This window comes from Seriola dumerili, unplaced genomic scaffold (assembly GCF_002260705.1).
Source record: "Seriola dumerili isolate Sdu_G_001 unplaced genomic scaffold, Sdu_1.0 BDQW01000109.1, whole genome shotgun sequence".
Taxonomy (NCBI): Eukaryota; Metazoa; Chordata; class Actinopteri; order Carangiformes; family Carangidae; genus Seriola; species Seriola dumerili.
Genome location: NW_019174364.1, coordinates 1,552,824 through 1,579,116, shown reverse-complemented (window position 1 = coordinate 1,579,116; position 26,293 = coordinate 1,552,824). Strand labels below are relative to the sequence as shown.

At 39.3% G+C, this 26,293-nt stretch overlaps 1 protein-coding gene and 1 long non-coding RNA gene across 4 annotated transcripts; one reads left to right on the top strand and one right to left on the bottom strand.

Annotated features, from left to right (window-relative positions):
* Positions 1-351: 351 nt before the first annotated feature.
* Positions 352-25,922, bottom strand: LOC111222854 (sodium-coupled neutral amino acid transporter 3-like). 3 transcript variants are annotated; one of them, XM_022746734.1, is made up of 17 exons: positions 25,712-25,922; positions 15,419-15,605; positions 15,025-15,045; positions 14,762-14,843; positions 14,546-14,661; positions 12,280-12,353; positions 11,733-11,825; positions 10,701-10,782; positions 7,289-7,371; positions 5,880-5,938; positions 5,401-5,577; positions 5,193-5,272; positions 5,002-5,102; positions 4,249-4,373; positions 4,006-4,150; positions 2,049-2,152; positions 352-1,901 (listed from the first exon to the last, which is right to left on the bottom strand). In XM_022746734.1, the coding sequence occupies exons 2-17, from the start codon at positions 15,520-15,522 to the stop codon at positions 1,797-1,799; spliced, it is 1,551 nt and encodes a 516-aa protein (XP_022602455.1). In that variant the 5' UTR covers positions 15,523-15,605; positions 25,712-25,922; the 3' UTR covers positions 352-1,796. The 3 variants fall into 3 exon arrangements, with proteins under 3 accessions (XP_022602455.1, XP_022602456.1, XP_022602457.1); XM_022746735.1 differs by lacking the exon at positions 25,712-25,922 and adding an exon at positions 25,219-25,525; XM_022746736.1 differs by lacking the exon at positions 15,025-15,045.
* LOC111222855 lies at positions 18,941-20,625 on the top strand. Its single transcript, XR_002665152.1, has 2 exons — positions 18,941-19,066; positions 20,113-20,625. It is a non-coding gene; the product is annotated as an uncharacterized LOC111222855 (long non-coding RNA).
* Positions 25,923-26,293: the final 371 nt, after the last annotated feature.

Sequence of the window (26,293 nt, the reverse complement as noted above, 5' to 3'; positions counted from 1 at the left end):
GACGGACAGGTCATAAGAACATGCAAAACATTAACCTCAAGTCTAAATATTCAGTGTAGATCGAAATACTCCAAAGCAGTACGGCAAAGACGTTACGGCAGAACCACAACAGATTAATACATCTTCCAATTAAGACAATTAACTTGATAAACTCTGCCAGACCCACCAGTGGGATTATCTTTTACAAATTCAGGTTGCTTGGCCAGGCATTGATCAAACCCTCAAAGTTCGATTTAAAGGGTGGGGACACCCTATTTACAAATTATAAAAATAAAAAAATGGAACCATATTTCTCTGTCTCACCTTTCTGAATATGTGGTATCTAGGCAAGAATGTTTTGGTTTTCTTTTCATAAGTTTTGAGATATGTATATTGCTCAAGTGTCTACATACTTTTATCCATATAAAGCATCTCAAAACTTGGGTAAGTACAACCAAAACGCTCTCCATGGCCAAGTATTATATTATTATCAATTATTTTTCCTTTTTAAGTATTTCATATTGGCATTTTTCAGTTTTCTTTTTTGTACTGTCCACTTTGCTGCTGTAACACTGTGAGACTAATAAAAGACTATCTTATCTTCAATGCCATATTTTCCTCACTTACTAAACACAAGTGAGGAAAACTGCAACAAAGTCATGGATTCCATATCATATGGAAAAGGTAGTTTCTGAATTCATAAGAATTTAATGAGAAATTTAAAGGGGGGAAATAATCATAGAGGTTTATGAGCTAGACTCAAAGGTGAAGGGTCAGGGTATACTTGAACTCTGCTTGGTTTATATTCAAGGTCACAGTTTGGCGTATATGTGCTAAAAGTTTTACAAAGGGAGGTATCAGATCCTTAAATCAAGCTCTTTCTATTTCATCAAACATTCAAAGTATTGTCTGTCTGTAACACCTTCCATTAACTATATACTGTAAGCTATCATTAATTCCATCATATGCAGTAGTTAAATAGAATCCATTTGAAATTAAAAACACAGTTATAGTAGCTAAATAAATATACACTCCTGTTTATATGTTTCTGTGCTGTTCCAAATGCAGAAAGGCACCAGGGTTTGTGAAGAAATTGCTGATTTATGCATATGGAACAAAAGCTTAGACTGCATGATACAACACTACATAACAACTCTGGCAATTGACAGATCATGAAAATGAAATGTCATCTGCGCTTTAAGGCTTTAAAGCACTTTTTGTTTTATATTACACGATGATGTACAGTTCAGAGTGCTGCTGGTTCAGGATGAGTCCTGTTTTGTGCGTCTCATGGAAAATAATTCATATTTGTGTAAAAATAAGTTCTGAGTGATTAAGTTATAGCTCTTATGTTTATCTTGATGCCTCCCTCTCTCCGGTCTAAAAGACAATCATACCAACTTTTTTTCTTTACAGTACCAGCTGCAGCTGTTTGCGTGTAAATAAAGAGGAAGCAACAGGAAAGGACCATTTCACCATCGTGAATGTGGACGCACAAACAGATGGTAAACAGATCATAAAAAAAGACCCTGTTCAGTCCTGATTATTCATATAAATTACATCATCATTGCACTACGTTAAGCTGAATTACTGAACTTTTTTGTGAAAGGATTCAGATATGCGTTAAGTTACAGTCAAAAAGCTAATTCAACTTGGATTAGTCAAAGTGTGATTCCAACCCACATACAATACTGTATATTACTGTTACTGTGTGCTGGACAACCCTGTAGTGTGTACCCACTGAGGTGGTAGTGCTCCCTTTACACTAACCAGTTCTTTTTCCCCGTTTCCTAAGCCCACACACACTGAAGCAACCTCTAGTGGCCTCCTGCAGCACGGCTGCTCCCCGTTGTCCAGTCGATGAATATGAAGCTCAGACTCATTACCATGAAGGAGACGCCCAGGGCAGCAAAACAGACAGCCTAGAAACGAGGGGAAAGCACACCAGTGGTACAGAAGCTTCATTATCAAGAACTCTGGTATGTAAAATAGACCACAAAAAGGCCCGCATCACCATACTAGTATAATCACTGGTTCAGGACTACATGACAAAGCTTCTAATGGCTCACCACAATCTTATGAACGGAGTTCATGGGTTCATCATCTTTGGGGACGATGCGGATGTAGAAAACAGCAGGGAAGATGAAAATGAGGCAGGGAGCCGACGTGGCACCTGAGTAAAGCATAAAGAGGAAGGACTGGTCAAAAACAAAGCATACAGCAATATACAGAGAGTTTTATTGAATGCAGTCATAAACATTTGAAACATATATAAGATTTTTTTTTAAAAGGTTCAGATTTCCTTTTAACATATTTCCAGCTGGATTTTATGTCCTCATGCATCATGTAGCCTACTGTGCATACGATTTTAGCTTAATGACAGAAAGTAATATTTATATGACTATATCCAAAGACTGAAATTATATTTTAGTTTGTCCTGGTTTTGATGATGAGGAAAACAGATTAAATAAATTGTACCAAGTAATTAATCCAAACATTATTAAACTTGAAAAGAGGGGTCATCATGGAATAAAGCGTTTTATTTTGGGTTCTTTAAAGAGGCTGTTTGTAAGTTGTCTCTGGTACGTAAAAAGCTGTTAGCTATGTAACTTGTTAGCTATGTAGCAATAGCAAAACTTACAAATGGCTCCTTTAAAGTCTAAAGCACTCAAAATATTTTAATGAATTATTTTTATGAATAAGAGAGCATTCAATACAGTTTACCAATACAAATACCAGGCCTTTTTGTAACAAACACAGCTCAGTAAATCTTATGATAGAAAGTGAGGAGAAAACACAAAGAGCTGCCTTATGCACTCTCCTGTGAGTAAAAACAATTAAACAAAAAAAAGTTACAGGAGGCTTGCTTTGCAAATTATATTTTCACTCAGATTTTTGTATTTTTGTCACCAGTTTTTGAACTCAGAATAAACGCAGCTAAATTACCAGATTGTGAGCTCTAAACAAACAACCAGCTCCATTGCGTCATCTGACAGTGTGAGTTATATTTGTATGTTTCTGTATACTGATATGCATTCAAGTACATCCTGAATGTACCCCCACATGTGTACTTAAATGCATCCACATGTTTTGTCAAAGCAGAAACCGTTGCTTTGAAGATGTCCTTGGCGGTCCTTTAACTTAAATCTTTTCAACTTTCACCTCTAACCTATGAAACGTTGCCTCCAATCTGAGGACAGAACATGACAATAATATTGACACAAGCCAACAGTTTGTCCGTGAACAAACATGTCATGTTTTTTAGTTTTGCTTTTAATGGCCTGAAACATAATGACACTGCCATGTCAAACAGGAGGTTTCAGTATGTAAACAGAGACAGAATAAGTAACCAACGATCACACTGTATGTAGCATATAACCTATGGTCAAATAAGTCCAGACATGTGGATGAGACTTCTAGGAAACATTAAATGCTCTTTTTAAGAATCTCAGGGATTTTTCTGTTGTTATTTGGTAATATAGGATAAGATATAAGATATAACAGGAAGAGCTAAAGACATAAAAGGCTCATGTCTCAGAAGTGCCTCGTACAGTTTTAGACATTACAGCCTATCTGTGGGACTAGTCCATCTTTATACTATTTCAAGTGTGTGGCACTAGAAATGTTAAAGGGGCTAAGTTTTCTCTGATGCTGAACATGGTTTCTTGCCGGGAGTGGGTGATTGACGCTTGACAAGAGCTTCGGCCATCTTTGTCTTTATAATACAAGAGGTTATAATTCACCTTCTGAGTATCGCTATGTCTTCAGGGCAGATTGGAGGCTACGGTGACTTGCTATGGGAAAATGAGGAGACAGGCCGGGGCTAGCTGTTTAGCATGCCAACTTCAGTAGAAGAAAAGACGTGATAGAAACAAGAGTTAACACTGCTGTTGCTTGCTAAAAGGAATGAAATTTGATGCTGAACTTGCAAAGTTTCTTCTAAACTGGTAAGTAAACAGCTGTTAATGTGTTAGCTATGTAGCAATAGCAAAACTTACAAATAGTTCCTCTAAGTTTTAAACTAACCAATGATGCCGAAGATGCCCAGAATGTTTGGAGCAAATATCACCAGCATGTTGATGGAGGTGAGCAGAATGAGAGCAATGGCAATGTGACGCAACCAGTTGAAAGCCTTGGTGGGGAATAACATCTGCTGGATGGCTCTACGCACCTGTGGACAGAAACAAACAGTTAATTTAATAAGGAAATAATACCACAATATAAGATTCATCTAGCACTGCAGGTGCAACTAATCAAAAACAAACTCACGGGGAACAACACAATAGGGACGGTCAGTGTGACAGCGGTGAGGACGGCCACTCGCACACACAGGATCAAAGTGTCATAAGGATCGATCCGGTTGTAAGTGTGCAGCAGTTCAGGCTCCACATTGTCTGCAGGAATATAAAGAGAACATATTTTATTAATACATGTGACTGTCACTCAGTAATACTGTACCTTCTGGCAGTGGACAACATCATTATAACAAACAACCACCACAAGAGGGAGCTTTCATTCTATGTGTAGAAATGCAAAAGGTAGATAAGTAAAGGCTCAGTAAGTGATTTTACTTCAACCATGAATACTGTGTGTCAAAAGACAAGACTGGGCAATACTAAAAAAACATATAGTGAATTAAACCATTGATTAAGAAATTCATAAAACGACGACTTTCTCTTGCCAAAAAAATGTTACAGTAAAATTTAAGATTTTACTGCTTAAATAGAGAAGAGCACCGGTTCATCACAAAATCAGGCCCTGTAGATTTTCCTTATAATATTTCTTATAGATATTTCCAAAGTTAATATCATCATTTCACTATTTTCTGAACCATAGTTGCCTCTTTTCTAATAAAGCATCTCTCAGTTCTACGGCCTCTAAGCCAAACAGTATTCCTTTTGCCTCTCATTAAATCTTTTCACAATAAGAAACATCGATCTGATTTGGGCATAAATGTATGTATAAATGTCCTTTACTGCAAACACAAACTCCAAACGAAGTGCCACAGACAGCTGTTCTCACCGTAAAAGGTTAGGTAGCCAAAGAGGGCTGCTAGAAAGTACATGGTGTACATGACTAAGATGGAGATGTTTGACACCTTCTGCATCTTCTTCTGTGTTGGACTGAAATCAGAGACAGTTGAATATTATGTGAACGCCAAATTCTGCACTGACATGCTATCAAATATTGAAGGTTAGAGAGGGATGACTCACTTGCGGAGTTCGGTGTAGATGGGCAGGACCTCAGGGTGGCATACAAAGGCGAAAGCCAAGATGGGGATGGTGTATGCTGTCTGTGAAGAGACCCACAAACACGTGATTTTCAACCGAGCATTTCAAAATAAGTGTGGGAACACCTGCAGAACTCAATCTTCAGAAACGATCCAGATATGAAAACTGCATCTTCACTTCAGACGCCTACCTGTGAGTTGATGGTGAACATGCGTGGGTAGCAGTGAGAGTCTTCGTCGTCCGCGTGAACCAGACCATTGTTGTACTCGTGGCCGTGGCTTGAGACGTTCACGCTGAGGTGGGCAGCAGTGCTGTTGGCTGAGAACTCCTCGAACGGGCAGGGAATCTGAAACTTCTTATAGATAACCTGCAGAGAGATGCAAAAAGAGGGAAGAAAAGCGAGGATATAATCAAAGAAAGGATCAGATTAGTGTGACTCAGCCTCTAAGTACTTAGCTTTTACTCTCAACCTTTGATGTCCGTAAGCAGCTCTTAAATTCGCCTTATCAAACATAGCCACATACCACTGAAAATAGAGACAAGTGTGGGAAAGAGATGAGGGTGGGAAAGCAAGTAACATATGTGCCAAGATGACATGCCAGAACAAATGAGGCTCCTTGTGAAGAGTCACAGTGGTGATGTGCCGCTATGTGAGCTGGAACAACTTACTGCGCTGAGAAAGAACACCATGCAGCTGAGAGAAAATCCGCTGGTATAACCAAGGTAACCTGAAAAGAAAGCGAACAAGACAGTTAACGTGACAGCTTTTTTAAACTGAACTAATCCGTTTGGTCTTCATGTGTTGTTTGGGACTATATAAGCTTTATCAGTTACACAAGAAGTCGAGAAAGTTTATAGTCAGATTTCCTACTGCTCTATAAATGAGGCTTATTACAAAAACATCGCTATGATATCAGAAGGGGCATGTTTATTTCATGTTGTAGTGAGTAGCTCAGACTGGACTATAGAGTGTGATCATCCCAGGAAAAGAGATATCTAATTGGGCACCTGCTGCTTCCGCTGCCAGTGGTGGAATAAAAACACACTAATTACTTGACTTTGAGGTAAATGTTCCATCAAGATGTCATTATGTAAGTTGGCTCAAGGTCAAACGAAAGCATATCTTAATAAAAGATAGAAAATATTCTTGAAAAGAAACCAGCAAATGCACGAATCAGATAAGCATACTGCAGTAAAATGTAAAATGCTTTGAAATGCGGAGGACAAGAACCAAAATAGAATGAGCTGACTAAAGCTTAAGGGTCTAAACGTCAAAGCTACATCACACAACAGAGCTTGAGTAAAAACAGAAAATCTTCCAGTACAAGGACGTCATTGACCAATAGTCTCTTAAAGTTTGGGGGGAGCACAGGAAGTGGTGCTCCAGGCTCCAAGAGAAAAAAACAAAAGTTAAAGTTAGAAGTTAAAATAGAGCATGTGAAATTTTCGATTTAACAACACATTGTGACATTTTAATTTAATACTCATATTTTTACTTAATATCTAATAATTTAACTTAGCAAATCAATTTTTAAAGGCACTTTAGGCTTTTATACAGAGATGAAAGACATTCAAGAGAAGACAGGAAATGAGAGCGAGAGATGAAACGAAGGTTCCCAGCAAGACTTGAACTGGGGACACTGCAGGTCGTGTTCAGCCAGTAAGTCAAAACATTTGGACTTAGCAGGCACTCAGCCCGAAATCGGCCCCGTATAGAAAACACAGCAGAGGGATGTTTTTTATTACAGGGCTACTGTCAGTTTGAACGCGACCTAAAACCTCATAATTTTGATTTAGTAAGTCATCATCATCATTTTAACTTAGTATTACAATTTTGACACACTGACCATGAGTGTTTTTAATTTTTGTCATTGCTAAAAACTTCCACTCTCCTGTGGCTGTGCCCTGCTTGAGACCATGAAAAGAGTCTAAAATATACAGGTTATACGCCTCATTCACATCTGTTACATCAGATTAATGATCCTTTGTGTTAGATGCAGATGTCTCAAAAATAAATATCGGGGAGAGGACAACAGGCAGAAATGCCAGCAAACATGTACAACTGTAGTGTTACTCACCAAGTTGCTTCATTAAAGCCAGGGGCAGGATGATACTGGCAGAGACCATGATGACCAGGTAGTTTCCATTCATGTACCACAGACTGTTTGGAGAAAAGTCTAGTTTACTTTGGTGAGCTCAATATTTCAAACACTGGCACAGAGACACAGCACACAGAGACACATACATACAAAAATAGACTAGGGACTGAGATGGTGAGAGATTGCTTTGCTCATTTAGTGAAACTGTTGGTGCTGCTTATTCTAAAATCACACAGTCTGAGAGCACTTGTTTGAATGTCACCAGGTTGTAAAAAATCTCTCGGGCCAAATGGTTGATGTGTTGGATTTTGGTAGGACAACAGCAGCCCGCTGGGAACATCACTGGCCTCAAGATTGTGGAAAAAACGTGTCTGCTTATGTTGCTCTCGACAGTAGCACTGGAATAGACTGTTACATAATGGATGATGTATGTGACAGTTCACAGTTGCAGAGAAGGAGGACATAGTGGAGCCTACACAACACAAAGGACAGATGAAGTCAGTGAATATTACCAATGTCAGCTTCACAGCCTTTGCCATCTCTGTCCTTCATGTCCTGTTTCTCAACTCGTATTATGACACAGAGCCATCCAAAAACAGTTCCCAATCCAAAAGGCATTGCTTAAAGGGCTTTGGATCAAGGATAAAAAACATATGAGGTTGGAATGACACATCCAATCTTAGCCCTGCTTCCCCCCTTCAATCCAATGTGGGACCTTGCTGCTGTATCACTGTGTGCTATATGTGGGCACCACACATATCCTCCCATTAAACAAACATCCTGTGAATGCCCCTTAAAAAACACAGCTCCCTCGTATAACCTAAATAGCCGACACGACACGCTCACGCGGACATGTCATTGCGTTCTGTGTTGATCTGTTACAGTGACCTACTCTTGTAACACTGGAAGAACATAAGATATCTCACCAGCTACAACATTATTGTTTACAGTAAACAGAAGGTAAAAGGTTCAACAGCTTGTTTATTGTCACATAAATAGAAGATTTGTTTCAGTCCATCACCAGTTTACTTAATGGAGTAGAAAAGACAAACTTTCCTTTGCATGACTCACTCAGGAAAACATATTGACTGTAAATCTTAAACATCAGTAGCTTTACACCTGAGAAGACCACCAGCAACACGCAGCTTATAGAAATGATTGTCAAACCATTAAAGACCACTGTCTCCTAAATCCTGTTTATAGAAAGCTTTTTGTGCCCCTCTTTAAGCTGCTAAGCCTGTTATTCTAAACCCATCCGAACGGGACACCACCAGTGGGATCAGCTGTCTGCCACGGCAGTACAGGCTGTAACATACAGTGATCTACGAGACCGGCGGTGTCTCTTCCTTGAAAGCATGGGAAGTCGCACGAGTCACAGGTCACGCCCTCTTTGGACTTCTTGTCAGTAGGTCATTTCTGATGATCGTCTTTCACTTGTGGCCGCTGTGGATCCAAGGCTGTTAAGGATAAGTCAAACCTCTCGACAGTTGAGACCAATCCAAGTCCAGTTTCAGTTTACTGAGGACAAGCACAGGTCACGCTGCTAGTCTTCATAAGCAAACTGCAAGTCTTGCATTTGAACATTTTCCTGCTGAGGTCAAGTGTTTGCAGTGCAGAGGCCTTGTAATTAAATATTTAAGCTGTGTGGTTAACAAAGGCCTGTCTGGCACTGTATTTTTTTAATTTTTTTTTATAAAATTTTACACGACCAATGATACTGGCTTGTGATATTACGTTGTAACCAAAATATTAGCACTGGTGTATGTGTCAGATGATTATTAACAAGAAACCCCACAACTTGAGAGCACTGACAAGTGCATTTCCAACTTTATTTATTTTAACTTTTATTCTTAAATTCTAAAAAGTCCCTATCTGCACATATCTTTGGCTGATAGATCGTTCTCAAATTCTTTTAATTCTCAAATAGATGAAATATCAATCACGCTCTGGTCTTTAGGGAGTCGAGTCTCACTGCAGTCTCAAAGCCTCCTTTTTGTGACTTCAGTCTGTCCCAAGTTCAAGTCTGAGGGTCTGCAGCCCTGAGATCCTCTCCCTGTGTGACCAAGCTGAGACTCTGCACTGCAACCTGTACATTGTACCTGATAATCCTCATACAAACTCCATAAGAAATGTGTCCATATAATTCATGTGTACGTCTTCGTCTATTGCTAGAAACTATTTATTTATCTTCCCCTAGGCAATCTTAGTGAAAAGTGAAAGGTACTTGTCCGTCCGTCTGCTACACATCATGGCCATCTATATTTAGATAGCCACAGGTCATAAATAAAGCCACAGCCCCACCACCCGCCACCCCTCATTCCACTGTGCCCTCCTGACGCCACAGATTTGAACAGCAAGAGGTGCATCAAGTGGAAATGAACAGTGTGTGTCTCGGTTGTTGAGAGCTGGCCCTGAGCTGACCTGTCCTTATGCACGACCTCGGAATTTGGCACCCATGTTATACCACCTGCTGCTGTCATTAGTGCTTGTGTGTGTCTGTGTGTGTGTGAGACAGAGAGAGAGTGAGAGAGAGAGAGAGAGAGAGACATAATACTTAATATGATTTTGATTGTATCTAAGCTTCTGACCCCGACATTAATACACACAAAGACAGATATAAGTATATGAGTTTATCTGATCAGTGATAAAGGGTAATGACATGCCCTTCAGGAGGCGCAGGCCCACATTTGAGAGGTATCTTAAGGGTATGGTCAAAAAATTGGAAAGACGAGAGCAGCAGCATGATGGAGAGACAGGTCAGGCCACAACCATAGTTGGATATCTTGTATAGATGCTGTTTATTGTGTATTGAATTTAATGTCAGGTCTCTAAGAGGGCTGTCTGGATGTTTAGCCCCAATATGTAAAACACAAGGTTGCTGACATTTCTGAAAAGTTTATGTTCCAGGCCTGAGATGTTTTTAAAGGGAAGTGGCTGCAGTCGCTGCAATCCCTTCTGAGCACAAGGTTTGTTTTTAGATTTCAACAGGCAGCTGGAATCCACTTCAGTCCTCCATGGCCTTATGCAGAGTGTCTGTGGCATGACTCTGACGTGAACAGTGCTTGCCTCCACAAGCTGAAAGTACTGAGGGTTTATGTTGTGTGTATACATAACTGACAGATACCCAACTGTAGCCCCCCCACCCCCACCCCCGTCTGTTGCTCAGCCAATTACAAACTGCCATTCTCATCACACCCCCCCCCTCCCCCCCTCACTGACTGAATCAATGAATGGTGCAAACTGACATATTCACTGGCCACAAAGTCTGCCAGGCCTCTTGACCCTGCGCACAGTGTCTGAGCTCTGGGCCAACAGCAGGCAGGAATCATGTGCCTTCAACAAGCAGCGCAGGGATGTTGTTGATGGGAAGCGCAGCGATGATAATACTCACTCAGAGTTGGGATCTGCCTTCAGGAAAGCCTGGATGACCAGCGGTAACTCAGATTTAACAATGTAGAGGTAGCTGGACATCGCTGTAATAAAACAAGACAAAGGAAATGTGAAAATGAGCAGCCGAGTGACTAGTACGCTGGCAAACTGGACAAACAAACATCGTCAAAGCCATGTCACAAGAACACTTATCATACTGTGTTTGTGTAAGTGACGAAGCAGAAGCTAGTACTGAGGACACTGAGGTCATGCCATGTCATGTTTTTTCTGGGAATTTGGGGTATTTCAGTAACCAGGGGAAGGTTACTTTTTACAATTTAACAAAATTTTAAAAAAATGGCAATATATCATCCAGAGATTACACTTAAATCAATTTTTTCTGTAATTTTTCTAGCAAAAATGCCAAGCATGATCAAGTTCTAGCTTCTCCACTGTGAGGATTTGCTGCTTTTCTCTGTTTTATGTGATAGTAAATCAGCTGTCTTTGACTTCTGCATTGTTGGTTGAGCAAAACAAGCAATTTAATGACATCCTCTTGGTCTTTAGGGAACTGTGAAATACCAAGTATCTCAACAGTAATTCATTCTTAACTGTTGGACTTACTTTCAGGCTGAAAAAGCAAAATGAAAAGTGTTGCATTCAGTCTCTGAGCTCTATGAATTTAACCTTTTTTGCTTAATGACAGTCTAATGTGTCTGACCAACTTTGGGCAGACACATCTGATCACAGATGCTGTTCAGTGAGTGGGAGCAACTTTTATTAATGGCAAAACCTCAGTGAACACAGCTGTTTACCAACAGGTCTACTGGTCTTTGCTCTTAATACAAACCTATATTCCATACTTAAATAGATGTGCAGCCCAGAACAAAAGCCAAAGTATTGCTAGTGCTTTCAGTGAATATGGATGTGTGATGGTTGGGTAATGTGGGATATAAACTCTAATCCATTTGATGGTGTGTAATTCCTGTTTTCTGCTACAGGGAGTTTACAAACAGGCGAACGCATTAACCGCACAGTCACTGTGGCTCCTCACCTCCAATATTCTGCAGGGTAATTGCTATACCAGCAGCCATTTTTCCAGGAGTGCCAAAGGCTCTGTACCCCAGCTGTTCATAAGCTCGAATTCCTGTAAGTAGATAATACTTTATAAACAATCATTTTCACGTCTGCTGAGACATCTCTTTGAGCAACACGATAAAAAACAAGAAATAAAACACAAAAAAATGACCAAGAATTATGTTGGTTTTAATATTTGTGAAGTAATATTTGTCTACACACTATAAACTTTACACCAGATTATAGAATAATCAAACTCAATTTAATTTCCCTTCTTATTAACAGTCTAAATTAGATTAGAGAAACTAAGTGGACTGGAAACCTAAACAATAATTTAATTATAACTGCCTAGATTACTGCTATAGTGAGTGTGCTTAAACCAGTGAACTATAAAAACTGTTGATCCTTGCCCCTTTTTAAATTAATGTTTTGTTTTTTTTGTCATTTTGGTAGTGTAACTTTATAACATGTACAGTGGTTGTACTGTTTCACTGCAAAAGGCCTGGACATGGCACAAGGCTTACCCACAATGCCAGAGGATTTGAGCAGCAGATGAATGGAGTAAGATGACAGGGCTGCCACTGCAGTCAGAAGAAACCTGTGACACAATACAAAAGGTCATATGCCATTGTTACATGTCAACTTTATATTTATCCAGTTTTTTGCATTCCTTGGATTACAAGCCTGGCATTCCTTCATTTGCAATAGGTTCTCTACATCCATGTCCTGCCTTAGCATGGGATTTTGGAGCCGATGCTGCTCACTGCTTCAAAATGCTTATTGTATTACTGTAACACAATATTAACAGCTGACACAAACAATAGGAGGCATTCTTGAAACAGTAAGTCTTTTTAAATAAAAGAATAGAAATGTACTCCATTGATGAAGGTCAACAGTCTTACACAAGGATGAAAATGTTATTTCCCATAACCCCTTTGTCTGGTGAGTTGTAGTGGTCCTCCTACAGAGGCACAGAGCCACGGGCAAGGGCTCTCAGGTCAACATTCCTGAAGAGTCAGAGGCTGATCTCAAATCCATCACCTTTCTCAGACCTTTTCCCAGCATTTCCGTACACTTTTGTATTTCTTGTAGCCACAACTGAAGTGGGAATCTTTAGGGGTGGAGATCAAGCCCTGAGATTCCACTGAACAGTAACTAGTGCTGTCACAAAGGCCGTGTAAACTGTCTGAGCTCCCTCAACTCACAAAATAGTGTTTATTTGTGTCTGTTGGTAATAACCACATTTGATGCCTTGTCTAAATGAAGAAGTATCCCTCTCTGGATCCTGACACCCTGGTGAAATATTCAGCAAGGCGCTTGGCTTTTCATAACTGCTCTATTTCTGTATCGCAACGGAAATATGCTGATGAGGTCTGAGAATCTCTATTTGTATCGCGGTTAGTGGATCATGATGTCTCTGAGGCAACAAAGAACAAACATCAAAGCAAGCCTATATACAAATATAAATGTCTGAAAATGTAAAAAACATAAATACTGCACATATTTTTAATAGATGTGCTCTGAAAAATGTGTTCAAATAACTATGCAGTTCACTAGGAAGCTTGCATCAATGTTTTCTTGCGTAAAGGTTATTATACAGCGATATAAAGCCCACAATATTGTTTCTCTTGAAATACACACTCTTTTGTTTTTTCTTTCTAGGAATTAAGCATTTTAAATTCCTCCAGCCTGTTCCTTTTTACAAGAGTCACATGCTTTTAATTCCATAGAAATCAGGGATTAAACAGATTTTTAAAAAAGAAGAAAAAAAAGCAGATTGCATTTTATGCAAGGGTTTATGAAAGGCGTTGTTTCGTGCTATAGACCAAACACAAAGAAAGGTTTACAGTGAGATACAGTACGATGAAAATAGGTTTGTTTTAATACTGATTTGTCCTATTGTGTATGTCAAATAGATAAAAAGAGATACTATATCTTAAAGTTGCTGAAACAGTTAGGTATGAAAAAAACATTTATATTAAACAAAACTTTCCAATAAGCTTTTAGCAGTCTTGAACCTTTGCTACAGTTTAACATATGTGATCCAATCTGAGCACCGCGGTGAGAAATTTCATAAGAGGAGCTATTCTTCGAAAGTTCTAGCATCGATCTGACTTCCCTTTTCCACGGTTGAAGCTAATGCTGAGGCCATTCTCGATTTCAGTCCTGCTACTTGCTCTGTGAAGCTACACAGACTACATGATCAAGACTACCAGGGTCATGGTCTGACAGCAGCCGTCTGCACGGAGCAGAAGGAACTAAATGAGCAATCCAGATGCCTCACACAGGGTCTGGAAGTTCGGTTATTCTGGGCTGTGGCCTTTCTGGGGTCTCTATATGTAGCAACGAGGGAGGGGGCGAGAGCCTGAGCAAAACGGCATGAATAGAGGTGAGCATATCATGGGACATGACATGTTACCAGATGTCATGACAGATACTAAATCACTCCTGTAAGTAACTAGCACTACCCTTGCACTTGATCGCACCACAAGTGCAGCCCACTCCTAAAGAGTACATTGGAGATACTCAGGACCTCGTCATGCTTTTGACAACTGTTTAGTTTCTTTTTTTACTACTTTTTTTGAGTGTATTCAACCATTTACCAGACTCCACCCTTCACTAAATTAGCACCACTATAGCCAAAGGTCCATGTAAAGATGATACGTCAAAAAAAAAAAAAAAACTGATAACAAGTCAGCACTGCACCCATTAACATAAGTGACTTTGTCTCTGTTTGATAAGTGCGTAGATTCTAGCTGATGTTCTGGAAATGAAACATCACAAACTCACAAGAAGAGGAGTATGCCAGTGTTGGCCATGGCATAGGCCAATCCCAGGATTCCACTGCCCATAATAGCATTACCCAGGTTGAAGACAGACATGCCCAAAGAGGTCTTCCCTTCAAACTGTTGGAAAAAATGAACAAGACCATACAAAATACAAAATCTCTCAACATAATGCTCTTTCTGTTGTTTCATGTCTGTAAACTTGGGCTTTTATACTCACATCTGTGAAGCGTATAGGTTTCTTTCCATCTGCACTGGGCAAAAATTCCTCATTCTCCAGTCCTCCATCAGGATCATCAAATCTAGGGGGGAAATTCATGCCTGTTAATTGATTGTCGATCTATATCAAAAACTGTACACATATCTGCTGCAGACAGTAGTCAAAATCACGCTCTTAAGTTTGTTTGTTTTTTTGCATTATGATATGCATGAAAAAAAATATGCAGAGGAAAAAAGCCCCCATACAAATCTTCACAAACATACCTGACTGTTTGAGTGCCATTTCTGTATAAGGATCCACCCGTTGAGGCAAGCACAAAAACAAGGTAAACATGCATTTAAAAAAGCAAAGATTATGCAGGAAGTAAGTCATTCTGTATGATGCTCACCACATCCGACTCCTGGTCAAATTAATGGGAAACTCTTATCACAGGGACAAAGGTAGATATAAGTAAATCAGTCAAAATCTCAGTTTTTAACTTTTTGAAAATTAACTTAGAAGTCAGTTGTTTTACTTGAAATAATCCAGGATGTGGTTTCCACACAAGTATAACTAATAGAGAACGTCAAAAGGACTTTAACACATGCTGTGTTAAATGCCATTACCAGTATATAAGCAAGAAAGAGCAGCCATTCATTTGTGTGAGACAATACTCACTGATCCTCCTCGAGCAGCGTCTTCATTGGCACACCCATGTCGTCTCCGAGGTCGTGACTTTTCCCATTGGATAGGATGTTCATCTCTGACTGAGCAGGTTCCATGATCCAACTTCAGATTTTTTTTTTTTTGGCTTGTATGTGTTCAACAAAGGTGATCCTTTAAAGTCACTTGGTGTCTCGAAAACCTAGGACAGAGGCAGAAAAGTCATGAATCACAAACAAACAGATGTGTGGGTTTGTTTGTTTGATGTTTCTTTGTTTAAGATGCCTTTCATTGAAAATGTGAAGCACACTTTGAATGTTTAATGTTTTAATGTTTAACCCTGAACACATATTTTCTAAGTCACCTTCCTATTTTTTTCACATGAAAGATTTCTGCATTTTTTTGTTTTGTCTTCTCGCTGGTTTGCTGCCACTGGGTTGGAAAAAGCTGATGTAAAAGGATTTCCATGAACTAATCAGGATCTAGCAATAATCTGTGACATTGTTTCCACACCATACTCAAATCAATCAAATCTGATCAAATAACACTCACACAGTCTGAGTCAGAAACTCTTAACAAATAATACAAAACAATGTTTTTAACTTTAAAATTGTGTGCATTTATTGAATATTGAATATTTTAGAGAAATGCGTTTTTGAAACCATGTTATTTAATAATCAATATTATGATCAAATATAGCTGTTTCACATTAGTAGGGCAAGGATATAATAATTTTTGTTCTCTGTGACTTTGAGGCCAAAGAAAGTAACTTTAGGCTACATCGCTTTAGTGCCTTGCTTTCCAACTGTACAGTTTTGCTGGCTATATTTACCTTTATATATCTCTTTTTCTAACTGTAATTATTAATGGAGTTCATATAGTGTCATGCAGTGTTGCAGAGCATGTTAGCTCTTGTGTTAATCTATTGATATGTCCGGTTTCTGAAATTCTGCGATCAATGACAGACGTCACGGATCCTTCTATTCAATATTTGTCTGTCCAGCAACTGTGCAGCGATGACTCACTTCTGCTGTTGACACAGTGACTTCCAACAACCAAGACCTGACCTCATTCAGTAACTCATTCAATTCATTCACTGAAACTTCTGCTGCACATACACCGGCACATGAACGGCACGCAGCGACATGCTGTAGCTGTAAGTGATCACAGGATGAGATAAAATGCTGGAAACGATGACAAAATTTTTTTGTGCTTTTCCAGAACTTCAGCAATGAGCAAGGCAAACAAGTCCAAAGCACAAGGTCAAAGGTCAAGGTCTATTTGAGTTTTTTTACATTTTTGTTTGCTCTTGTCTTTTGTGTAGTTAAGAGTCACAAGCCTGTAGATTATCACTGTTACTGGTGAGGTCCCACACAATGACAAAGCGGTCATTATGACAAATATAAGCACAAGGTGATAAACAAAATACCAAATCACTCACAAAAAGGGTCCCTTAAATTACTGAGAAAGCAGTTTGCAAAACAGTTATTACTGTAATATTATAATTATATATTTTAACAGTGTTTTGCCTTAACGAGTCTGTGGTTTTCTGCAGCTGTGGTTTGAAGACAGAGGTGGTATAGCTACATTTGTTAACTGAGAAACTATTGTCACTGATTAAAAACTAATAATAAGTTGTCATAGCCCGCCACAACCCCAATGAATCCTCTTCACTATTTCACCCAGAGAGACAATAGCGTGTTGTTCGCCGCTTCCGCTGTGTCCAGTGTACAGCAGCTCAATTGTGTTCACGGTGTCTTCTCTGCCAGAAGATCACTGTTACTGCTATTCATACTGTACAGCTGAAGAGGGTCATTGACACCACGCCACTGTGGCTACAAAAGGAACATGAGAGGAGTAAAACGAAGTCACAATGCATGATACTCGACACAATAATCAGGTATAGTAGCCTATAAAGGAATGAATGATTGACCCCGGTAAAAAAAAGAAGAAAAAAAGCTCTAAATCTGTATCTTATTAAAAACCTATGAACAGCTAACGTCAGTGAAACTTTACATTGCTTCATCTACCCTGAGGTAACACGTCCCTTAATGTCACTATGTAAAAGCCCCTGATGTCAGTGCTTCCTGTTGCATAACTTTGATAATGATCATTTCCGCAGAAGTCGGAGCAGGACTTCACCTTATAAATTACAAATAGCGAGGACTTTTTAAGAGGATGCATACTGTGCCACTGGAGCCCAGGTCAGTTCTATCACTGTTTTTGGTCATTAGCAGCAATAAAAAAAAAGAGGATCAGGACTTATTCTCACCAACAGCAACCCCCTGGGGCCACTGCATTTACAGTAAATACAGCAGGAGGCTCATTAATAACAATGTTGACATTTTTCCACCCATATGATCACTGTTTTGTTGTACTGTACATCTGTAACCTGGCAATATACCCATGTAAGTAAGTGTTTTATACTTCATTTATGTCAATGGTGGCGTATGTTTGCAAACACACTGTGCCTCACATGACATTTGAAAACTACGTTCATTAGTGACATTTGTGAAGAGGTGTAGGTGAAATTCGAGTCTTTTTTTCAGTGCTTGGTATAAATTAATCTTAAGTTATCAGAAGGTATCGTTTACACTTTCAATAAGATAAAATCCAAATTTTTCTACACGTATATTTATCACAGGAAATAACAGAAAAAAAACCCCAAATCTTATCTTGGCTCTAAAAAAAACAGAACATGAAAGCACTTGCCTCTAAGCAGTTTAGAATAGTTTATAATATTTCAAATAAAAATATTGATTGCAACAGGCAGCTCTGATGATTTTGCGTAAGAATAAATGCAACCACTGGTCACACCAAGGTCTGAGGTCTTTCATTTTCAAATAAATTCAAAGAAGCTTCTTGGGGGGAAAAAATACGTACCTTGGTTCTCATTATATGGAAAACAGTGACAGTGTGAATTATTTCCAATTAATCTTCTAGAGCAGTAGTTCTCAAACTTTTTCACATCAAAGGTCCCTAAACTGACACAAACTTCACTGAATCCCATCTGATAAGAGTTTTGCTTTTAGATGTTTTATTACAAAGTGTTTGGAATCCATGACCAAAATAGTCATATATTATGTTATGGATGGAATTCTGTTGAAAATGAATTAATCCTCTTTTTGAGGGCCCCCCCTCAAGGGCCGCTGGTGGTCCCCAGACCCACTTTGAGAACCACTGTGCTTGAGAATCTGTGCTAGAGACCAAAGTAATAATACAATTCAATATAAAGGATTTGGAGAGAGTAAAGTATATCCCTAAATATCCCTAATTTCCTTAATATAATTACCAAATAATAATGTTCTTTCGTGGAAACTTCCATTGGAAACTATTAGAGAAATTACAGACTCATAAGATACATCAAAATAAATTACCAGGTGTTTGGCTTTCAGGAAGTCTCTGTAAAGACCCGTGTGATCACTTCCATCTGTTGCCGTTCTGTGTTAAATCCAAGCCAACTATACCACATGGGCCTTACCAAAATTGAACTCAAAAACATGGTGTGTTTGGGTTCGTGATCTAGTGTGGCTTTCCACTTCCACCCATTCTGGTGGACGCATGCAGTCAATCAGCAGCATTGATACTGAACTGACTGAGCTGAGGCACCGTGGAGCAGCATCTAACGTGGACCGACCAAGGACAGAACAAGTCTGAGATCAGGTAGCTGTATGCAAAATCAGTTCTGTAAACACACACGGTTGCTGCTACTATTTCTGCTGTGTAATTTTATCTGGCAATGGGTGAATGGCAGGCTAGACAGTTCAACCATATGTGCATCTATAAACATGTCCGTCAAGATGAGCCAGGGCAGCTTGTTAGAGACTTGACATAGTATGTGGTTTATGAAGTGATTGTTGTGCCGCTGCTATTTCCTCATTCTATATTATTGAAACACATATTTACTACTAACCTTTAGAGTCCTGGCACTTTAGTTGTATAATCTAATTGTTTTTATTAATAAATCCAAATGAAAAAAAAAAAGATTAGCTTGATGAAGACTGGGAATTGGTTTGCTGCTCAAAGTGTGACTTATGATACCAGTTGTTTTAGTAGAGATGGATTATGTATGTAAAATATCCATGAATCTTTAACACCAAATTTGTGCAAACTCTGGTGCAAAGGAAGGGGCATTAATTTATTGTTTTTGGCAAGAGATGCAAAAATGAAAATAAAACTTGATATTGCTCCTTCTCATCCACGTCTCTGTGTCCAAGCCATGAAAACGTTCTATTTCTAAGTATCTCCACACATCCTAAACAGATGGAGATCATTTATTTACTACCTGTTTTGGTAAGGAACGCACTGTTTCTACGTCATGAAATAAATTCTAAAATAATTTACTGCTTATTTACTGTTAATTAATACTGATCTCTGTCTATCTGAGAAAATGCCCTATGAGCATATGGTATTCTACTGAGCACCAGAGGGGGTCACCTTACACTTTTACACTCTACTGGAGCCCCAAGTGAGTTCTGTTACGTAACAAATCGGCCATGAAGAGGCATGAAAATGAAAAGTCCCATTCTGAGGACTTATGTGACATTTGAAATGTTTGAACAGGTGGGCGGGTGAATTACAATTAGTTGTTTGAGTTTGTTATTTTTTCCGTTAAAGTGAGAGAGCAGCTATTTATAAATCATTTTACTTTCAAAAGAGCTGTAGCTGCTGTATTCTCGACAATTATTTCCCATCTCTTCTTGTGCCAGCTGGGCATAAAACAGGCAGAGGCACGGAACAAGTGTGGGGGGCGGTGGGCGAGCACATGTAGATGAGGAGATGCCCATGTGGTGGTGTATCAGGAACAGGCACGAGGTTCAGCCAAGAGCGCCTGGCAGCACCAGCTCATCCTTCGGCCACGTGCTCTGCTGGGGACAGAGGAACACATGCTCGTGCCCTGCGATATCGGCCACCACCTGAATCAAGTATTCCGCTCCATGGCAACGCGGGCTTTTATTATGGTGAATTTCTCATGGATTACATCCCTTGTAAATGCTCTAAATAACTTCTAAATGTTGAAATGAACAAAATGTTGGAGCATTTTTTTGAGTAACGCCATAAATATGATCCTTACATGCAACTGATTACAAAATGTTATTGTGAGAGAAAAGTAATTCACTCAGTGCATAAACTAGTTAATTACTATCCCTCCCATTATATGCTACTGAGTTAGATTCATTTTGGTGTTTTCAAGTACAGTAAAAAGTAACATCTGACAACAATTAATTGAACCATTGAGCCATGTTTTACCCTCTGCCCCCCTGTATATCAATATGCTTAAATAGTTATAACACTCAGCAAATAGTTTCAGCCATTTTGACTAGATAATCAACACACATTCTCTATGGTACATATATTAAACATATTATACCAGTAGTAGGTTAAACAACAACAAAAAAAAGTTTCTAAATGTTTGAACCTGAATTCATTGTTAAAAAAAATAAATATATATGTATACATATAGATACAATTAGATACATTCCTATACCCTTTGGTCAGCACGATCATTTCACCTTCATCCACTAATGCAAATGTTCAAATATACACAACAAAAGATATGAGCTGTGACATTCATGCTAAAATGGACAGTAGCTCCCTGCATCACCTGCCTGTTTCCAAGCAGTGTGATGCATGACAGAACACACACACTAATGATTTAACTGAATCACGAGTCAGCCCCTGAGCCAGAGGCAAAACCAGCATTTTCACCAAAGGAATTAGTTTCACAACACAATTCAGTTTAATCTACAGCACATGCTTCATCAGTCTGTTTAAATGCTGTTAATGAATTCTACATATTAAAGCTGTAGGTTGTAAATGTTGGCAAATTGGGGTACATGGTAAATGTAAGTGAACCCTGTGTCCACTATGTACAAGTGTAAAAAAAAAAATGTCTGCTGCAATCTACAAGACAAACAAAGATGTAAATGTAGATGTAAAAATAACATTTAGGAATAAGACCAAAAAAATGCAACTGCAAAAGTCTTTCATCTATACATTGTTCAGGAAAAGTTTGTAGCCTATTGAATTTACTTTAGCACAGATCTTTGTGTGGAGGTCAGGTGAAGAAGTTTCCCCTGACTGTTGAACACAAACATTCATCAGAAACCAAAGTCCTCCATTATACTGTACAGTAAACAACATATAAAAATATAAAAATCTGCATGTTTGGTGACTCATTTGCAAGAGCATTAGCTACAACTCTATATTGATGTGCATTATACAGCAGCTTTGACTTCTCTGTGTGGTTGAGCCAGATTTAAAAGGAATTTAAGAAAAAAAAAAGAAAAAAAAAATCAGCATTTAAGCGACATTCAGAGACACACATGGTCAGTGATGATCACAAACAGGCGATATCCAATTTAATAAAAGTGTTTGAGAATGTTTAATAAACCATCATCTCATCATCAGCCCATTAAGTACCTCACAGAATTTATACGCAGGCTGTCTCCTTCTGACTCCTTCTCTCACACAGACTGACTGAATGAATCGTTGAAGGGATGGTAAAAGGAAGCAGCACTTCTACATCGCACAAAGGGAGCCAAGATATAATTTAACATGCTGTTTTACAAGTGGCCAAAGCTAAATCTGTGTTTACACAAGGATTTAACTAAGAATATTAAGCTCAGCTCTTTAAAAGATGATTTGCAGAGCAACAGCGAACTGCCCCACAATCCTCCCCTGCTGCACCATGGTGGCAGGTGAGGTGTTCGCTGGACCGCTGAAATCTGCCAGCTACAGAGGCAAGTGCACCACTTCTGTTTTCCTTTGATCCACGGGGGTATGACCAAACATGAAGTTCCCGAACATATAGAAAGTAATGACTCAGGATCAAATTGAGTCTGTTGAACTGAGCATGAGCATGTCTTCAGCCCGCAACGTTTCTGGTTAGAATACAGCAGGGAGACACCAACACAGGAATACCTGTACAATGTGGAGGAAACACTCTGCTATAAACTCTGCCTTTGTTTGCAATGGCACTATTGATAATAACATTATGTCCAGATTCCTGTTGTCTGCAGACTCTACTCTACAATGAAGACTAAGTGTAAAACTGATGGGAACAATGGTCATGATAATGAAGTTGAAAAAAAAAACCAAAAAAACATTTTTTACTTTCTGGTCCGCTACTGTTTTGGTTCCCCTTCACTGCCCTTATTGCTTTGTTTGGCTGGAGAAGCTGTGTTCGTTGAAACTGCTTTATTAAATATTAAACCTGCAATAACTGATGAGAGTGAACCGTAACAGTGAACTGAACAATGAGGAGAAACTTTGACATAAAGCTCCGTAAAACCAAGGGGAGCTACAGATTCAGGTGATAATTATCCTGTAAGATAAACAGGAACGTCCATCTCACGTTGTCACATTGTTTTCACATTTTTATTCCATATTGTTATTACACAACAATATGGAATAACAAGGTGAGTAGATATCTGCCTGTTGCAGCTTTACATATTTTGTATTGTTCCAGGTCAAAACTTGAGACTTGAATGTCTTTATTTTCAAATCCAAAGTCAAGACAAGTCTTTAGGAGAGCCCGACCGATATATCAGCTTATATAACTTCACTGCTGACGTCCAATATATGCTAAAGTTTCCTCGCTTGCCAAGTATATGGTGATTTATTTCTTGTGACTGTTCAAATACAATGACATGTGGCTCTCTCTGGAATTTTAAAGGCTGCATATATTAGCTTGAGATCCTATGTTTTGGCACTGGTTGCTCCAGAGGGAACAAACTCGTGGGAGTGTTGGTGCCATTAAAGAAATCTTTAAGATGAAAGGGCCGGCATGGAGAACATTTTATCTTCAAACTCCTCTCAGAGGATTAGATCAGTTCACTCACATCCATAAATTTATACCTAAACAAATGAATCCATTTGAATACACAATATCAACAAAAGACAATGACTTTCCAGTGACTTCAATATAAATAGACAACAGCACATGATAGGGTCAGGTTCAGCTCCACAGATTATGAGCCCCATGACAACGATAATAATAACCTCTGGAGTGGCCGATACTTAACACTTGGGGCTGACTCAAACGCAGATATTCACAGGTCTCTTCAGAGTGACGGAAGAGCACAACTGGCTGCTTCCCACATGGATAAAACATCGCCCCCACCCCAACCCTAACCCCACACACACACAAACACACACACACACACGGCGCACCTGTCCAGCTCCTGCTCCAGCTCCCAGCACATGCTGAGGTCAGTGACCATGGTCAGGCTTATCTGCTCATTCTCCTCTGTGATGAACCCAGCATGAAAACCCATGTAGGGTGTTGGTGTTTAGATAGGGGCCAAAGTCAAAAATGTGCCCCCTCAGTTCTCTGGACAGTCTGTCTGTATCCCAGAATTGGTTAAAGGTTTTCAGCCTTAGTGTGTTTGGTACTTAAAAAATCTTTTTATACAATATTTCACATCAGGTAGTTCCACAGTTTTCACCAATGCAGCCATAGTTTTCTACAGTTGATGACCTGGCACCATCTTCATTCAAGCGACTGGGAGTTAAGTGCTTTTCTTCACGCCATCTGACCAGTTGAGGCACAGGAGCGCTCACATTAGCACAACCACTTCTTTCCAAGACAGTCAAAGATTGAAACTAGCAACCTGCTACATGCATGGAAACTTTTTCGACCTTTAGGGCCATGATGCTGGTTTGAAAAAACTTCGGTGTTACGTACCCTCTTCCTCAAAAATGTCTGAAACGTCACAAGTTAAACACAATAAAAAAGTTGAAAGTTGAAGTTGAAGTATGATTATGATTATAAACTGCAGAATATTTTATCGTAAAGCAACAGTCAAGCACACACATGAAACATAAAAATAAAGAGGTTCTCCAACTAATGATTATTTTTCACTATTGATTAATCTGCAGGTTATCTTCTTGATTGATCATTTTATCATTTGGTCTGTAAAAATGTCGATAAATTGATAATCTTTGTCATAATTTCCTCAAGACCCAAGTGAAGTAAATTGCTTGTTTTGTCTGATCAATAGTCCAAAAATATGTTCAGTTTTCTGTCATATAAGACAAAAGAAGCAACGAATCCTCACAGTAAAGAAGCTGGAACCACCAAATGATGATACCTTTGCTTGAAAAGTAAAGCTGGCCGCTGGTCTACTGACAGAATAAGTGACATTTAACATGATACACCACAACAGCAGGGAAGACCACAAAACCCAAATTCACCGCTCAAAGAAAAAGTGAAAAACCACAAAACATTTAGATAAGTAAAGGGAGAGAAAAAAAACTGTCACTCAAATGTAGAAGGAAAAAACCTCTTGTTACCAAAAGCCACTGTTTTCAGACAGACAATAATAACACAATATCACATCTACCAGGCTCAGTGCGTAAAGGGTGATAATGTGCAGCTTTAAATTTCCCACACAGGGCGCTCTTCTTCCACATGCGTATATTTAGCCCACAATAACAAAGGCAGAGTGCTTTAAAAGGCTGCTGATGGTTATTAAAGCTACTGCTGTTTACATTGTTCGCATCTCAACGCAGGGTGAATTTGTTATCGCAGAGTGGTCGCTGTTATTCAGAGGAAAACTTTTAGTCGGACATGGTTCTGAATGCAGGAGGAAAAAGGAACCAGTCTCTACTGTGTCATTTGGCTTGAACACATGACGGTGTAGGCTGAGAAAAACTACAGGAGAATGTCTCACAGTCACAATTTAAATGGCACAAGCTTCATATCGATTATTCAGTTTGATTAAGCGCCAACAACTGCTTTTGAAAAGAAAAAAAAAACACACGCTGGTCACATATAGACATGTCGCCATTCATCCAGATGTTGGTTTTACCTGTTGCAAGGCGACTTTCACTTTAACGTCCAGCCTCATCCAACGCGTATTGAGAGAGATCGAAAACGCAACATGAGTTAGACGCACAATAGATGACCAACAATCTGTCACTGACTCCTTGAGGCACATGGTCGTGACATCTGGACTTGGCGCTCACTGCAGGGGCAGCGAACATGCCATTCTTTCTGTATTGATCACTCCCCAATAGGAAACAAAGCCATATGCCTCACTATAGTGTGCCATGGGATCATATAGCATATAAATATCCATAATATGTGTTTTCATTCTTTTTTCCCCTGGGCTCCATGTGTGGTTTAAAAGAAATCATACTAGTTCCATTGTTATAAATTATTATTTTACAAGCCTCAACCTTTCAATTAAATCAGTTAAATAGCCTACAAATATCACGTCAAACAAAGCTGCGTCATATCTGTAAGCAAAGCATGTGTATTTATCCTGAATGGAGAAATAGACCAGATTTGTTCAGTCTTACCAAAGGCTCTCGTCACGAAGCTTTCAGGTTAATTCCTCTGGTGAGTGGGGATAATTTGGTGATCAGTGTCTCTCTCTCCTTTCCTGTTTTCTTTTTCTCAGTGGTCGATACAGTGTCTATCTGCATTTGTTGCTATTTACGCACATTACGGACCGTCGCTCTCCCCAAGTCAGCACCTACAAACACGCGCTTTGAGAAATGGTCGGCATTGTAAAAGACTCCTGAGCTCAACTGTGGGGGTCGCACTGGGTCCGCCTCTTTTACCCCCACCCCCACCCCCCCCCCCCTAACATCCCCTCCAATAAGCTGTGCTGCTGGTTCTCAGCACTTGGTCTCGTAGTAGGTGTGGGAAAAGCAGAGATAGTGATCGTCACACTGCTCTAGTCTTTGGTACGAACGAACTGCGCATAAATGGCACCACACAGTCAGTCTGGCAACGCACGACTCTGACAGAATGTACGCCGCAAATCAAACAGCTGTCATTAACATTATCATGGGGGTCACACTTTTCTGGACTCGGTTGTGGGCATTTCAATTGACATTTAAGGATATCAAATATAGACATTCCATATACATACGTAA